Source organism: Drosophila mauritiana, chromosome 3R (genome assembly GCF_004382145.1).
Source record: "Drosophila mauritiana strain mau12 chromosome 3R, ASM438214v1, whole genome shotgun sequence".
Classification (NCBI taxonomy): Eukaryota; Metazoa; Arthropoda; class Insecta; order Diptera; family Drosophilidae; genus Drosophila; species Drosophila mauritiana.
The window spans coordinates 21,455,291-21,471,819 of NC_046670.1; the positions used below are offsets into that span (position 1 = coordinate 21,455,291).

The 16,529-nt window shown below is 43.2% G+C and overlaps 3 protein-coding genes across 3 annotated transcripts; 2 read left to right on the forward strand and 1 right to left on the reverse strand.

Moving 5' to 3' along the window:
* Nucleotides 1-3,849: 3,849 nt before the first annotated feature.
* LOC117142240 (acetylcholine receptor subunit beta-like 2) lies at nucleotides 3,850-9,538 on the reverse strand. Its single transcript, XM_033306093.1, has 11 exons — nucleotides 9,481-9,538; nucleotides 9,063-9,256; nucleotides 8,879-9,007; nucleotides 8,636-8,821; nucleotides 8,450-8,582; nucleotides 8,265-8,392; nucleotides 6,157-6,332; nucleotides 5,613-5,765; nucleotides 5,446-5,525; nucleotides 4,710-4,816; nucleotides 3,850-4,235 (listed from the first exon to the last, which is right to left on the reverse strand). The coding sequence occupies exons 1-11, from the start codon at nucleotides 9,536-9,538 to the stop codon at nucleotides 4,020-4,022; spliced, it is 1,560 nt and encodes a 519-aa protein (XP_033161984.1). The 3' UTR covers nucleotides 3,850-4,019.
* A 429-nt stretch (nucleotides 9,539-9,967) lies between these two features.
* On the forward strand, nucleotides 9,968-12,607 carry LOC117142239 (zinc finger protein DZIP1L). The gene is made up of 5 exons (XM_033306092.1): nucleotides 9,968-10,253; nucleotides 10,312-11,096; nucleotides 11,155-11,885; nucleotides 11,946-12,102; nucleotides 12,161-12,607. Exons 1-5 carry the CDS (start codon nucleotides 10,160-10,162, stop codon nucleotides 12,605-12,607), a joined length of 2,214 nt encoding a protein of 737 aa, XP_033161983.1. The 5' UTR covers nucleotides 9,968-10,159.
* A 230-nt stretch (nucleotides 12,608-12,837) lies between these two features.
* Nucleotides 12,838-16,513, forward strand: LOC117142241 (serine/threonine-protein phosphatase alpha-1 isoform). Its single transcript, XM_033306094.1, has 5 exons — nucleotides 12,838-13,265; nucleotides 13,390-13,738; nucleotides 14,133-14,418; nucleotides 14,477-14,624; nucleotides 14,883-16,513. Exons 1-5 carry the CDS (start codon nucleotides 13,217-13,219, stop codon nucleotides 15,032-15,034), a joined length of 984 nt encoding a protein of 327 aa, XP_033161985.1. The 5' UTR covers nucleotides 12,838-13,216; the 3' UTR covers nucleotides 15,035-16,513.
* The last annotated feature ends 16 nt before the right edge of the window (nucleotides 16,514-16,529 follow it).

Genomic DNA, 16,529 nt, shown 5'->3' on the forward strand with positions numbered 1-16,529 from the left:
ACGCAGATTACACACGCACACACGCATCCACAGAGATGAGCGACTTTCCGACTTACGCAACAGCAAAAAGCTTTCAAAAAGGCTAAGACCGCCCATCGGCCAAATGTGTGGGGGCCGGAGGTGGGGAGGGATGGGAAGTTAGGGGAGTGGCAGGACGAGTGCGAGTGCGTAAAATGACAGTTAATCGTGACCACGTACCAGGACTATTAATAAAAGCGTCTTTAGACCTACATTTTGTGGACATTTCGTTGCCATTTCGACTGCACAACAATGAAGTCCGCAGAAGAAGCAGAACTTTGGCGCATCATTAATTTCACGCAGTCTACAACTGTCGAGCCTCCCCTCGCACTCCATCCCCCTCCATACATCTATTTGTCCCTTCGCCCCATAGACAAAGGCCATGTGCAGCTGAAAACAATACAAAACAAGCGGGAATGCTATAGTCGAGTTTCCCGACTATCAGATACCCGTTACTCAGCTAGTGTGTTATCGATAGATATTGGGGAATAAAATGAGAAAAAATTTTAAAATTGTTCCAAAGTGCGGGCGTGATTGGGGCGTTAAAGTGGGCGTGGCAACATAGGCCAACAAACTTGAGCTTTCTAGCTTTTATATTTTTTATAGTTCCTGAGATATCGACGTTCATACGGACAGACGGACATGGCTAGATCGTCTCGGCTATTGATCCTGTTCAAGAATATGTATACTTTATATAGTCGGAAACGCTTCCTTCTGCCTGTTACATACTTTTCAACGAATCTGGTATACCCTTTTGCTCTACGAGTAACGGGTATAAAAACAGGATGAAAAAAGCCAAACTTAATAACAACAAAATGGCCTTTGCGGCCTCATCTTGGCACTGGGTCACTCACACTAACAGCCAGCCACACAAACACACACATGCCATTTGCCAAAGGCACATATTTTGTAATTTATCATTGCACAATACAGGGACTCACCCATATGTTTGTTGCTCGAGGCCTCTTTGTTTGCGCCAAATGAACTTTAGAGTCCAAAAGGACTGGAGTTAACTATTAACACCCGTCAATGACCCTTGAAGGATCAGAAGTATTCTAGATCTAGACCTTAGACCTTAGGATCTCTGACGGGACTCAACGGGATCTCTGGCGGTACCCGGCGGGACTGGTTCCTTGGACTTGTCCCGCAAACAACAACATACAACTTGAGACACGGCAGGATACGTTGGCGTGCTCTGGAGTGCGGACGGGTACAAACCATTAACTATTTCCCTTCTCATTAACAAAATATACAAAACAAGCCCTCTAACTCTGTGCAAAAAGCAGAAAACAAACAAGGAATCACTTTCAAATTATATAAAGGCCAAACCGAAAGGAACAAGCCAAGCGCTGTGGTTTTTGCCAAAACACAAGACCACGGATGCGGATGTTCGGATACATGTTCAGCTAAATCTAAGCCCCTTTGGCGTATCAAAGTCATTCGCACATAGACCGCACCCCTTTTGAACTCTAATTGACGTGCTTTTGGTCAAATGTAGGAATACCCTGGCATACTTTTTCCTGTCACGCCGACGGACACGGGGACACACGAGTGCATTTCAAGGGTGTTCATGTGTCGGAGGGCACTGCCAAAAGAATCTCTGAGTTCGGTAACAAATTTACCTTGCACATAGCAAAACAAGTGGGAGATACATTTGCGCAGAAAAAGGACATACATAAATGGACATGATAAATGTATATTTATTGCATTTAACAATTGGCCTACTCCTTGTTTTTTTTCGTGCACCTCAAGTTGCACGAGTGTGTATTTGGTTAGTTGGTTGGCCAAACTTAGCATCGCACGTGCTTCTCCCGGTTGCCATTTCCCCATTTTGGCCATTTCAATCTTGGCCTGGCCAGAACCAGATGGTCGTGGTCATCGGCTAGTTGCACTCCGCGCCGCGTTTCCTTTTGCGGCATTTTAGTTTATGGTTTTGATTTCCGTTGCGCAACGCGCTTCTTAATTAGCTGCCATTTCACTCTCAACTTGCCCTTTTTTCTTCTGCTTCCTGTGTAATTGAGCGTGTAAACTGGGCTTAAGTCACTTAACAGTCGCTTAACACATGCAGCTGAAGGGATGGCACCAACGAAAAAAAAAAAAGTGGGCACAAAATCAAAAAGGGATCTGCTCCTGACCCGAGAGTCGTCTTACCAATGCCTTTTTTTCCGGCGCTGAGACGTGGATGCGGGTTGGATGGGTTGGCTGGGCAATTTGCATATTGTTTTGTGCTTTGCTGAACTTTAGCTTGTGCCCGAAAATGTGTTGCATACTTTGCGGCTTTATGCAAATGCCATCACAGTGGTCACTGACAAATAGGGGACGCTCTCGTTGGCCTGTTCTCATTCAAATTACATTTAAATTATTCCGAGAGCAATCCCGAGGTTGGCGATAGCAATTGAAAGCATTCTTTATAGAGCTCAAAATGCCATACAAATGGACAACATGCCTTTTGGCGCAACTTTTTGACAAATACTTGGTTTAGTAAGCGGTTTATAAAACGAGCGCTTTATTTTAAATTGCCATATTTACTAAGATTACCTGCATAGTGTGCTTGCATCTGACCTCCACTGTAGTCGAGGTCTCCTGGAGAACAGGACCCGGGACAAGTTTGCCGCTCTGCATGGCAAGCAAATAGAAATTAACATGACATACTTCGCCCAGTTCGCAGCTCCTCATCTCAGCTGGTGTCGGGAGTGGATTTGGTGCCTCGAAAGCCGTTGCTGCTGGTCCTGCTGCCGCTGCTGATGATGATGGAGATGGAGATGAAGATGGTGCCAGAGATGGAGGCGGGCCAGGAGGAGGATGCGGATGTGGATGGCTGTGGAGCTACGCATGTGACGCAGCAACAACAATAAGGACAGCGACAAACATGCACAGCGGGGCACGGCCCGTAGAAAATATGAAAAATGTAAAACAAAAATCTGGCAGAAACTTTTCTAATTTAAAACTGCCAACACACAAAAAAAGGAATGCCAAAAATAAAATAAAGTACAGCAAAGAAAGTCAGAAAAACGCCATTAAGTAAGGGGGTTGGGCGGAACCAGGGAGTCCTTAAGCAAATCTTAATAATATCTGGATCACAGCTACGTTAAAAAGGGTTCAACGTAATGGAAGTATTTAATTACATTTAAAAATATATATATGTTTTTTTGTCATATTATTTACAGGAGAACTTACTTATATGCAGCATCATAAATTGAAGAGCCACATAGTATTTATCACAGGGTGTTTTTGATTCTACACTGCAATTGCCGAAATTCCTTTATATTATATCAACACGCCGCCTTATAGAATGTTAACCCACCTCCTGCCAGTCAAAGTGCTCAGCAAATTATGTCTGTTGACAGTGCCGAAGTGAAAGTCCTTTGCCTTTGCCAGCAGGACCTGCACACGCTGATGAATGCGAGGCCAAGAGATTTCAACTTTCTAATTTAATGCGACAAGGAGACAAGTAAGTAAGTAAGGCGAACGAAGAAGGAGGCGAAGACAAAGGGCAACGCAGAGTGCGGAGACAAATAAATGATACTGCAAATTATTTAGGCAGCCAACGCGGCGTATGCGCAATGTCTGTTTGACACAGCATAAGCGAAGTTTTTGCCATATTGTTTTGGCTTCTTGGCTCGCCAGAAAACGTTTTATTTCCACAACAAAACTTTCGTGAAAAGTCATCTCTTAATTGAAAATTAACAGCCACAGAACAGATGTCATTGTGGTTTTGGTCTGATAGCAGCTGCCAATTGGTATATATACTACACATTATATTAATTCAAAAAACTCGCGCACGGCTTAAGAATGAAGTTATAAGTTAAAACAGAATTTTTTATTTAGTTTCCATGTTTTATAGCTAATTCGGTTTTACAGCATTGCAGGATGATAAACACTTAGACATAAATCGTTGCCGCATACCCAGCAAGCAACCGATTTGATTGCGCATCATAAAAAACACAGTTCCGAGCCTCGGAAGCATTGTTAACTCAGACGGGAAGACCTCGGGACCCCAATTAGGTTAGGACCTGACGGACAATGTCCGGCGGCAGCATGAAATTGTTTTTGCGCAAAGGAATCTCGCTTAGCTGACGGTCGATGGGCGACCGGGTGTCATATAGCGATGGCGACTGACATATTATGGCCAAGGTCCCGAACACACAGGACAGCGTGAAGAGCCAGAGGAAGAAGCGGTCCAGCACCATCGATACGAACTTCCAGTCCTCCACAATCTGCGGCGATGAAACAATAAAAAGTAGATTTTTAATATCATTCGTTTCGTATCGTTTTTGCGGCTGAACAAAATTGGTTTTATACATTTTCGTCGGCTGAAAAAAAATAATAAAATATGGCCCTGCGGCTGGTTTCCAATAAACTTGAATCGCAATAAAAATCTAAAGTTATGATTTAATATTTTACAATTGTTTGCTGCACATTTGGGACTTGGCCCGACGTTCAATGCATTCGATTCGAACTTAAGGGCAATAAACAATAATAAAAGTGGCAGGCGAAAGACCCCCGCGCCAGACGCCAAAAATATGGCCATGTAAACAATAACAACGCCAAGGACTCCAGCCATCATCCACCATCCGCCAACCAGCATCTAGTACGAGTATCTTTAAGCAGGACACGCGTCAATAAAAATGGGCAACAAAAATAAGCACAGCGCGGAGATGGCGGCCAAGTTGAGGAGCCTGTGTACCCACCTCGTTATCCTTGTCGGCATCCTTGATGTGCTGCGCAATAAATCTGACCGCACGCAACGCCTGCAGCACTTCGGGTGTTAAGTTGCGCGGTATCACATTGTCGGAATCTGTCAAGTTTCCGCCATGAAATGGCAAAAAATTGAAATAAAATATTGGAATAATAAATAAATGTGAGTATCAAGAAAATCCCAACCCCCGGCTATGTGTGTGTGTGCATCTGCAAGTATCTATGTATGTGGGCATTTATGGGTTCGCATGAGTGGACAAATATTTTGGTCGCTGTCAGGACGCAAATTAACGCCGAAAGGCAAAAGGACTCTGGCTTAACGAAGCAACTAAATTATGCTCATCCTAAAGATAAAGTAAAATATTTAAGGGTGACTTATAAAAACTTAGAAGGTTGCTTTCTCATAAATAAATCATTATAGCAATATATATTTTAATAGCTTTAAGAATATGATAAAGTTGAATGAATGAATACCAAAACTTCGTCACCACATATATTAAAAAAATTTCGTTTCACCACTGTGATTCAAACCCCCTTTGGAATTATATTGACCACGACCATGCTAAAATTTCGACGGCATAAGCGGTTTTTGCCACCCCATTTTATTGCATTATTTGGCCAGCTATTTTTCAGATTTCTGTGCTTGTGTGATATATATTTGATTTCAATTTGATGCCGGCAGACATGCAAAATATTTGTGTGTTTTATGGTTAGATTTCGCGCACTCACCCACAGAGTTCTGCATGCCATTATCGTAAGCGCCATCCTGGCTGTCCTTAAACTCGCTGGGAAAATCGCTGATGCTGTCACTGCAGGGGAAAACCAGCCCATGCCACAACACAAACAGGCAGGCCAAAGTCAAGTGTTTACTTTCAATTTCGCGAGTTGCCACTTACCGCACATCGATCTCGTTGGTGTACCCGTTGCTCGGAGTGGAGTCGTCGTAATCGGGCAGGGTGTACTGCGTCCGCCGCATCATCATCAGCTTGGGCATGAAGTGCAGGAAGAGTTTCCGCACCAGTGGCGACATATTGTGCGTAGATGGAGATCTGTGCCGCAGATATGTACACATTGCAAATATACCAGCGAAAGCAAAATAAAAGGTCGCACCAATAATGTGAATCTTACAAAAATTAGGTACGAGGTAAAAAGTAATAGGTACAATGTAGGAAGTACGAGGTATGCAATATGAGGTACAAAATACAAGGTACGAAGTACGAAGTATGAGGTACGAAGTACGAGTTACGAAGTTTGAGGTACGAAGTACGAGGCACGATGTATGAAGTATGTATGATATATGAGGTACAGGGTACGAGGTACAAAGAACGATGTACGAAGTACGGGGTATGATGTACGAAGTACGAGGTACGAGTTACGGAGTATGATCAAGGATTTAAAAGGTAACTTTTACCATGCATTATTCCCCGCATCGGAACTCACCTGAAATGGATGTTCAGCACACAGACCGTCGTCCAAACGGATAGCGAGACGAGTATCATGGTAAAGAGGAGGTACTTGCCCAGCAGGGGCACGGCCAACGAGGTTGGTGGGATAATTTCAGCCAAGAGCAGGAAAAACACGGTCAACGACACGAGTATCGAAATACATAACGTAACCTGTCAACGAAATGTTTACACACAATGTTTCCACCTGTCGATATCTCTCGGCTATCGCTGCCCACTCGATCCGACAGATACACGAGCCATCGAACGTTCAAACAGTCAAACAATCAAACCAACAATCAATCAACCAACAACGACATTGAACACATAACAACAACCAAATGAAAACACAATCATAATAATTTGTTTAATTAATAAAGCCAATTACTGGTACGAAAAATATGATTGGCCAGGGAGAAAATATATTGTAATATTAACACTCCAAGGCCTTAAAATAAACATACGAATACTTTAACAAACAATTGGTCTTAAACAACGAAATGGCTACGTATCCTGCGACCAAGCTAAGGACCCACAACTAACACACTCGCGAACGCACAATCTATCGGGATGGGACATCCTGCACCCACCCACATCAATCAATCATACGAAGTTTACACGAAAACAATCAACACCAACAAATCAAAGGAACAAAGCGCATTTTACTACGTTTACGTGTGAACTTTCTGCGTACGAGTGTATCTGTGTCAATTAAAAGATTCACTGTGTATCTTTTTGTTCGGAAGTTTTTAAGTAGTTAAGTTTTTGAGACAAAAATGTTATATTGAATCACTTTGTATTAAATTCCTGTCTTGTTGAAATGTTAGAATTTAAAATTTGTAAAGTTACATTGCTTTAAAATATCAATATGGAATATATCTACTAAGACATATATATTATTTCACGGTAATCTTACTTTGCTTAAAAACCTTAAAAATTTCAATAGTATTACATGCTATTTAAAAACTGAATAATCTTATTTTTGTACGATTCATTTGGTATCGGGTTTATATATCGATCTCGATGGGAAGCATGTATGTATCTTTACTTGAGCAATACGACTGAACGAACAAACTCTATAGCAACGATAAAATGAATTCAACAACAAACTGCACGAGTCCAGTACGTGTTTGTTTAAAAAGTAAGTGTGTATAGGTGTAGGTGTGCCTGTGCTGAATGCAGGTGTCCTAGGTGTGTGTGTGTGTGTGTGTTTCAGTGAGTGGGTGTGTGAGTGCGCTGCTTAATTACAAGATACGCGATATGGAAAATTTTGCGAGTGGCTTTTTGACATTTTGAATTCGACTCGATTCGGATTGGGTTCAATGTCGATATCGATTGCGCATTTGTATGCATTCGATGAAAATTTACGTTATGAGATTTCTCAACTCAGGACAGCACACAGGATATTCAGCAAAAAATGTGGTGTACAGGATATACATATGTATGATATATTCATATATATTTTTCTGGGACGTAAATATCTGTGTGCTGCTTTCAAAAATTCTGATAGTTGCTGCTGCGAATGCGGAGCTAATTATTTGATGGATAGATAGAGAAAGCTAAATATCATTATGATATACACATTAGTTACAAAATTGGAGCGTAAAATAGAGAGAGTTTAAGATTGGAAAGAGCAGGAAGTTCAAGTTGAGCTCTTCTCGGAAAGAATTTGGATAGAGTTCGTTTAAGATATTTGCTTTTTAAAGCCAATTAATAATTTGTAGTATCTGGCTAGAGAATGAAAGAGCTCAGCTTTAGGATAGCAGACTTGAAAGATTGGGTAGTGATAGTTAAAGTAATTGAAAGGAGTTCGATTTGTGCATAAGAAAAAGATAGCTCATCTAAGGTATGGCTTTATTGTAGAGTTAATGTTTTTAAGTGTTTTAAGTTATAGGGAGTATAGTAAAGTGAATTTGCATTTGAAATTAGCTTACAAAATTATTTTAAAAATATTAATTTAATAAAAATAAAGCTACTTCTCAGTTTTCTAAGCTACAGTAAGTCTACTTCAACGTGTATAAATTAACAAAAACATGCCACGTGCCACAAAATAGAAGATATAACTCTGAGATTTTGATTAGAGCTTTGAGGATCCATCTAGGTTACCTTTTCGCCAGAATCGCTTGGCAAATAAAAGACCAGCACCGTGAGGAATGTTAAAGCTACACATGGCACAATCAAATTGACGGTATAGAACAAGGTCTTACGCCGCATGGTCAACTTGAATGTGATATCTAAAAAGAGGAGATATTTAACTGATATGCATTGCTGCAAAACAAATAACATCGTACCTGAAAAGGGTTCCAGTGTATCGGGGTAATACTCCTCATTCTTGGTAGCCGGCACTTCCAGTATGTCCCATTCCACAGACAAATAAAATTCCGTGAGATCGATGCCAACTTGCACAAGGTTACTGCCAGGAATCTGAAAAAGATTTGGTTATTTATTGTACAACTTAAATTATTTATATACGTAACCTGATCCAAATGCTTCAGATCCACTTGGGCACCATTGTAGGTCCATGAACCGAATTTCATGAAGCAGATTTGTTCGTCGTACGGAAAGTATTCGACATTCATCTCGCAGGATGACTTGTAAATAGCAGGTGGCTCCCAAAAGACTTCTCCCGTGTACTTCAGAGTGGCTTTCGTCATCAGAGTTACCTTATAATATATATTTCAGTTAACTATGGACACAGTATTGAGAACATCGAAGCTTACTTCATAGTTGCCATCCCAGTTGTTGTACAACACAATGTCCGGTACCCAAATGTGCTCAGATGGCACATACAGCTGTTCAACTCCGCCGTACTCCTCCGGATCCCAGCGCAACTTGTAGTCGAACCAGCGCTTTAATAAAATACATTAATAATAGATAATAGTAGTATATTTCAGTGACAACTACCTGCTTCACCCACAGATTGGTGGTCATCACCTGATTCTTCAGATTGACCTCAATCAGCTGAGACAATTTCAGACCTAACCAAACCGTCAGGGTCTCCGTGTTGTTCACAACGGGCCTAATCAACCGATTGTAGTTGCTCAACAAATCATCATAGAGACGTTTGGTGTCCGGATTTGCCTCAAAACTTATTGGAGCTAGGAAAGTGGTGGTAATTCGGGGAAAAACAGAGAAAAAAGCCAAGTTTATTTCCCAAACAAATGGTAAATTTCCCAAAACAAACTGCTGCGCAGGCGCCACTCTCTTGCTCTCTTCTGGGCGCAGCCTCTTGACATCTGTCAAATACTTGGGATACAGCATCAGGGTATCGGAATTTTCACAGGATTTTCCTCGGACTGACGCACAAGTTTTCGCAGCTTACCCGTGGAATTCGCCAAAGGAACCAGTAGGAAAACACACAACAAACTCCAATGCCACATTTTGTTGCTGTTTTCTCTAGCTTTCTGTGCTATTTATTGCTAGTAATTGAAGTTTTTTAAACTAAACTTAACGCATTTTACTAGGAGTTTCCGTTTAATACAACCTCACGGTTGGAGAGTACAATCGCAACTGAGTTGAGCCTTTTGACAGATGCTTCAACGGAGATGCTCGATAGCTCCTAAATGTTTTATCTAAAAGGATCCTGCCATTTATCGAGCCTTTCGCGGTTCTTTTGAATTGTTTATGTAAAAAATAATAAAATAACATACCAGAACGGATAATAACAAAGGAAATACTAATTAATACTAACAATATTAAAAACTTAATATCTTAATGGCAGTTAGTTTTAAATCCTAATAATAGGAATGAGCATTTTTTACGATATTATGCTTCTAATATGCATTTTCAGAGGCTTAACAACCCTACTTTAAACCTGTCGTCCTGACAACCTAGTCGTAGTTGCTTTGGCAACGTGTAACCAAAAACTAACCAAACACAAAGGGTGGGAAAAAAGTGGGAAATAAAGTTTGGCAAAGAACGGAAGCAAAACAAAGAAGGCGAAGAAGAAGTAAACAAACTTTCGATTTTTTTGCAGTCCTGGGTGATTCAGATTCAAAGAAATGGGATTCAAGGGCAAATATCCGCAGATGGTCCGGGAAACGGGCTTCAAACTAAGACAGTATCGCGATGGTCCACTGGATTGGAGACTTATGGGTATGGAAAATTATGATAATAGCAGTTATCACTTAGCTCACAGTGGTATTTCTGGCAGGATCCTATGAAACGGAGCGGATTCTCAGGGAGCAGAACTTCGAGCTGGTGGACAAGGCGTTGGCCCACCTTTCGGAGGCACCACTGGGCACAGTGTTGGAAACTCACATTCTGGACAGTGGCATTGCCAAGTACTTTGTGATGTCTCAGTATGCCATACAGTATTTGATGTGCTGTCGCACTTACCTGGACGAATGTGTCACAGATCTGAGGGAGGCGCATACGACGGCCCAGGAGGAGATAGCCACGCTGCGAAAGTCCCTGAGTGAGTCAAACAACGAAGTGGTGCAACTGCACAAGAGAATCACCCAGATCGAGGCCATTCGTGAGGTGGTCTACCCCTGTCATCTGTGCACCAAGAATTTCATCAGCAACGAGGCCTTGAATGTGCACATTGGTCGAAAGCATCGTGTGGCCTCACCGCCAAGTCTGACATCCGCCACCGGGAAGGAGAAGGATCGGGATAAGGCCACCGATGTGCACCTGATAAACACCATCAAAATGGAGCTGGAGATCAAGCAGCTGAAGGAGCGCCTGAATGCCGCCGAGCGGAACATTAAGGAGCGGAGCACGGGATCGAAGCGGGTAAGTCCGCGACAGGAGCAGCGCCACGTAGGCATCCAGAGCAATCTGGCGGAGCCGAAGGAGAAGGATGAGGACAGCGGAGAGGCCAGGCAAAGCGAGGCCAGCGAACGGAAGGAGCAACTCACAGGATTGGTGGAGCGACTGAGCAACTTCGAGGAGTGGCAAACGCAGCTCAAGCAGAGCAACGAACAGTTCATACAGGTAGGATGAAGTATTCCTTACTCCTGTGGGAGTACCATTACAATTTCTATCCTTTTAGGACATTAACAAGAGGCTGGAGGGTCTGAGCCACGCGCTCGAGCAGAGTAAAGAGGCATCCGCCAGCACGCCTCCGCTGGAAGATCGGGTAGCCACGCCGTGTCTGGAGGATCTGGAGCGCATACTCACCGAGAAGGTGGCAGAGATTGGAAAGGTCAGCGCACATAGGCTGGAAGAGGTTGTCTATCACCTTGAGGAGGGCTACAAGGAGAAGCTGGAGGCTCTAGAGCGGGAGCTTAAGCAGTTGAGTGTACAAAAGGTGCCGCCAGAGCCTGTGCAGACTGTGCCAGTTGCCTCGAAAATACCCAAACCGGTGGTTCGCAAGGAGGAAACCAACATTGATCGCATTCGCAAGCAGGTGGAGAGCGAGTTCCTCAAACAGAAACATGACGATGACACTTATTCCATTGAGGAGGCACCACGGAAAAGTTCGGAGAAACCATTTCCACAGCTGGTGACCCAAGTTCAAGTGGTGGAAAAGGAGCAGTCAAGTGCTGGAAGTTCGGGCAGCAATCCAACTTATACGAAATCCCCAAGGGAACCTTTTCCTAGTAAGCCGGAAACGAAGGAAACCACGGACGTAAGCGATAGTCTCAGCCAAGAAGAGACGGAGAACGAAGAGGAGCGCAGCCTGACAGAGGAAGAGGGCACCGATGTTCCCACCTCCGAGTCGGAGGCACCACGAGAGGATCCAAAGCCAAAAACGATCAAGCCTTCTGGAAGAATCATAAAGTGAGTGTTTTGAAAGCTTAACATTTTCTTAGAGTATTAATAACCCCCACATGTTTCAAGGAGCCCTCAAAAACCAATTACTCGCAAGGATGCCCGGAAAATGGTCAACCGGAAGTTGATGCCTCACGGCTTCGATATGAAGTCCAAGGGTATTTCCCATACCTCCCTGAAGAGAGTGAACTCCGAGCTGACAGAGCACCGCAACAAACTAAAGCTGGTAAGCCTTTAACTGTCGTAAACTAATGAACCTTTAACAATTTTGGAATACCCTTTAGCAACATCCACATTTTTATGCCACTCGAAATCGCATCCGAAAGTTTGTCGAAAAACTGTGCTCCGCCAAGTTCTCGGAACGTGCGGAAATGTTGCTGAAGCACAAGAGTCCACTCAAACCCATGGAGGTTCCAGGCAAAGGGATCCCGATGTCTGCGATCTCCGAAAAGTCTGAGGAGGATATAGCCAGCTCCCAAGACGAAGAGCAGGCGGATGAGCAAACGGATAGTAGCGAGCAGCAATCTCGAAGCCCCAGTCCTCAAAGACTAGTTAGTCGCGATTTCAAGGCTCGTCTGGAGGAGATCCTGGTCAAGCCGGCGGCCACTATTCGTGGAGCTTCCAAGTCGTCCTTGAGTTCGAGGCCAGTGCCGCTGCCCAGGAAGAGGGTGATGTTCAACACTATGGAGGGCGGGAGGAGCTTCAATGACAGCGATGATAACCTAAAATGAGTCAATAAATATAATATAATATAAACTTAATATTTTGTGTATTAATGTCAACGATATTAGCCAATATATCATAAGATAATTATATTTCTTTATGAGTACTTATCACTCATTTCAAAGGACCGCACTTATAAAATATTGTTTTTTAAATGAATTTGCATATTCCGGTCACACTACCTGTTACCGATAGCTGCGTGCCATGCAATGAATAGGCAATCGATAGGCAATCGACTCGCGCTGTAAACAATCGACGTCACTAACCAACGTAGATGAAAATTTCCTAGTACGTCGCGAGTAAAACGTGCATTAAATGCAATAAAAGGGCAGCTGGAACGATTAAAGTCAGCCAACCTCAGAGGGGTGAGCAACCGAGGCAGTGAATCCGCGAATCCGTGCATCCGGCTGACCAAAGGGCGAGATTAGCGCAGCACCGAGTTTCCATCCGCACACGGACACGGCGCACACACACACAGGCACACGCAGCCCGTGCCCATCGATGAAATAACATACATAACGAACGTATACCGAAAATACACGGGTTACGGGAAATAGCAGTTGCTGCAATCGGCGGATAAGCGAAATTCGGGAAGCGGAGCAAGCGGGCCCACAAAGATGTCGGATATCATGAACATCGACAGTATCATCTCGCGCCTGCTGGAGGGTAGGTGTTAGGGTTCCCACTTTTGATTACCTTGCCCCCACCCATTCCACATGCCTTGCCACCCAACCACCACCCACTCTTATCACCTTAACGTAAATTTTCCCTGTTTGGTTTTCCATTGCAGTGCGCGGCGCACGACCGGGAAAGAATGTGCAGCTATCAGAGAGCGAGATCCGCAGCCTGTGCCTCAAGTCCCGCGAGATATTCCTGTCGCAGCCCATACTCCTGGAGCTGGAAGCACCGCTGAAGATCTGCGGCGACATACACGGACAATACTATGACCTCTTGCGCCTGTTCGAATATGGCGGCTTTCCGCCCGAGTCAAACTACCTGTTCCTGGGCGACTACGTCGATCGTGGCAAGCAGTCCCTGGAGACGATATGCCTGCTGCTGGCCTACAAGATCAAGTACGCGGAGAACTTCTTCTTGCTGCGCGGCAACCATGAGTGCGCCAGCATCAACCGCATCTACGGGTAAGTGGGGGCGGCTCCAAAAACAGGATGAAGCTTGGTGAAAAGGGTAGCAATCTGTTCAGTGCAGCACCGAAACAATTTGCGTTAGATTACATCAACTCATTTGATTACACTTTATATTATTCTTACTACTCGTATTTACTTCTGATTACTATGTACTTTTATACATTCTATAGAACTTATAGTTGTTTATTGTTTACGTGAGCTTTAAACATTTCCCAGACATAATGATGTCTACCTATGCTTCCAAGCTTATTAATACTTTCTAGTTTATTGACGCACACAACGATATCCATTACAATTAAATTAGCCATACTCCACATACATAAAGTAAATGCCACATTCTATAGCAATAATCCATAAAATTACTCAACTAATTGCACTTAATTGGCAGGTTCTATGACGAATGCAAACGTCGCTACACCATCAAGCTGTGGAAAACTTTCACGGACTGCTTCAACTGCCTGCCGGTGGCCGCCATCGTGGATGAGAAGATCTTCTGTTGCCACGGCGGTCTGAGTCCAGATCTGTCGTCCATGGAGCAGATACGACGCATCATGCGTCCCACAGACGTGCCCGATCAGGGACTGCTGTGCGATCTGCTGTGGTCGGATCCGGATAAGGATACCATGGGCTGGGGCGAGAATGATCGCGGCGTGAGCTTCACATTTGGAGCAGAGGTGGGTTCTTCGCATTGCACTGTTCTCTCCAATGTGGTTAACGCATTCGCTCTTGCAGGTTGTGGGTAAATTTTTACAGAAGCACGAATTTGACCTGATCTGTCGGGCTCATCAGGTGGTGGAGGACGGTTATGAGTTCTTTGCCAAACGTCAGCTAGTGACGCTCTTCTCGGCGCCCAACTACTGCGGGGAGTTCGACAACGCGGGTAAGTGATCATCATTGTTCGGGGACTTTAGTCGGAGATAAACCTTGTTTATTTGGAGAACAACCACGTTGCACCCTTGTACTCGGTGATTTTGCCTACCGATAAGCTGTCGGCAAGTGAAAGCTGACAACCAGATTTAATTTCAACTCGGAAAATGCGCATTTGAAAATAATCAATAATCAATAGCGAGAATGAAACTACCTATGCACGACACCCGCTTCTATTGAATTGATTAATCATTATTGATTACGTTTGCAGGTGCCATGATGTCCGTGGACGACACATTGATGTGCTCCTTCCAGATATTGAAACCCGCCGACAAGCGACGATTTGTTTATCCCAACTTTGGCAGCTCAGGACGTCCTTTGACACCGCCACGCGGAGCCAACAATAAAAACAAGAAAAAATAAACACTGCACACCGCGAACGAAGCACAACAACAACAGCAACTACAAACGGCCACACACCCAAAACACAAATAGGGAAAACAGAAAGGAGAATCCGTGTGTCCACATTCAACGGAAAGCGCAGAGAGTTTGTTTTTATCATAAACGTGTAATCGAATCGTGAGCAACGTTATATGGGGTATATGAATCTACACAAATTAGCCTATCTTTCATTTGAAAAGGAACAAAAAAATAACAAAAACAAATAAGGAAAACGAAACGAATGAAAGGAAAACAAGAAACCAGAAAACACAAATCGAGACACTTTAGTTCAAACTAATGGTAGTGTAAGACACTGCATAAGCAAGAATATTTTATCTCCTAATGTATTAATTTTGTTATAATATTTCCTTGCGCAAAGCCCACACACTCTCACTCACACACATACACATGCTCAGATCATCCGTACAGTAGGTACCATAAGTGCACGCACCGATTGTATTTTAATTTGCATTTCCAACTCGCACAGCATTTTAATTGTGTAGGCCGATCCTGGCGGCACTTTTGGCAAAGGTCTTTAATCACACTTCCGTTCTTCCTTGTTTTTTTTGCGTATCTAAAGGGAATATTAGCAAATGGTAACAATGTTAACTTTTATGTTAATTAAACTGTACGAGAATGCTTTTAAATGTGAGTTGAGGTTACTACATATTACATATGTATGTACTCGCGGCACGATTTATTTTTGTAATATTTGACATCGATACATGTTTACTTAGTTTTAAAACGAGGAAAGCAATTTTAGTTGCAAGCTATATAAGCTTGAATTGTTTACACCAAAAATATTAAAATAAACAAATATTGTGAATATTTTTTAACTGTTTGCGTTACACAAACACTCCACACACACTCACATACAGGCAAGCACGCACACACGATTTTAAGGAGAACCCTGAAAAGTATGTTTATATAGACAAAAATAAACCCGAATTGAAAATCTACCTTAAGGCGAACGCTTTTGAGCGGCACTGTGTGCTCTCTGCTGATGTCAGCGACGAGGCAGATAATGTTACCCCCTTTAAATCCCCCGCCCAGACGAAAGGAAAGCAGCGGCCCCAGACCCATTAAGTGCATGTGAAACTCACACGAAATATAGAAAAAAAATCGAAACAAAAATAAGCAAGTAATAAAATATTTGTAAACAGCAGCGCAACAAACACAGACACACACACTCTGTTTATCGTACAAGCGTACTTGTGTACACTTCGTGTATTTTGCATTCTACGACTAACGTCGCAACATTCTAGTGCTAAAGGCCGCCACATTCAATTACAAGTATTATGCCCAGGCAGGCAGGCAGCGATCCGGAGCGATGCAGCCGGACGCAAGTTACCCAAAATGGTTTCGTTTGTATAATCCAATCCAATCCAATCCCCGCCCGACAACCAAGCAACCTACTAACAACAATCGCGTAACCTACGGACAAAAAAAAAAAAACAAATACAAAAGCAAAGGCATG

Excerpts from the sequence above, each read along its gene's own strand:
- LOC117142240 (XM_033306093.1), bottom strand. The coding sequence starts at position 9,538 with ATGTGGCATTGGAGTTTGTTGTGTGTTTTCCTACTGGTTCCTTTGGCG. Across the intron at positions 8,393-8,449 it reads TACACTGGAACCCTTTTCAG|ATATCACATTCAAGTTGACC; the intron begins GTACGATGTTAT and ends TCCTCTTTTTAG. Across the intron at positions 6,333-8,264 it reads CAAGCGATTCTGGCGAAAAG|GTTACGTTATGTATTTCGAT; the intron begins GTAACCTAGATG and ends TTTCGTTGACAG.
- LOC117142241 (XM_033306094.1), top strand. The coding sequence starts at position 13,217 with ATGTCGGATATCATGAACATCGACAGTATCATCTCGCGCCTGCTGGAG. Across the intron at positions 14,419-14,476 it reads GCTTCACATTTGGAGCAGAG|GTTGTGGGTAAATTTTTACA; the intron begins GTGGGTTCTTCG and ends TCGCTCTTGCAG. Across the intron at positions 14,625-14,882 it reads CGGGGAGTTCGACAACGCGG|GTGCCATGATGTCCGTGGAC; the intron begins GTAAGTGATCAT and ends TTACGTTTGCAG.
- LOC117142239 (XM_033306092.1), top strand. The coding sequence starts at position 10,160 with ATGGGATTCAAGGGCAAATATCCGCAGATGGTCCGGGAAACGGGCTTC. Across the intron at positions 11,886-11,945 it reads CCTTCTGGAAGAATCATAAA|GAGCCCTCAAAAACCAATTA; the intron begins GTGAGTGTTTTG and ends ACATGTTTCAAG. Across the intron at positions 12,103-12,160 it reads ACCGCAACAAACTAAAGCTG|CAACATCCACATTTTTATGC; the intron begins GTAAGCCTTTAA and ends AATACCCTTTAG.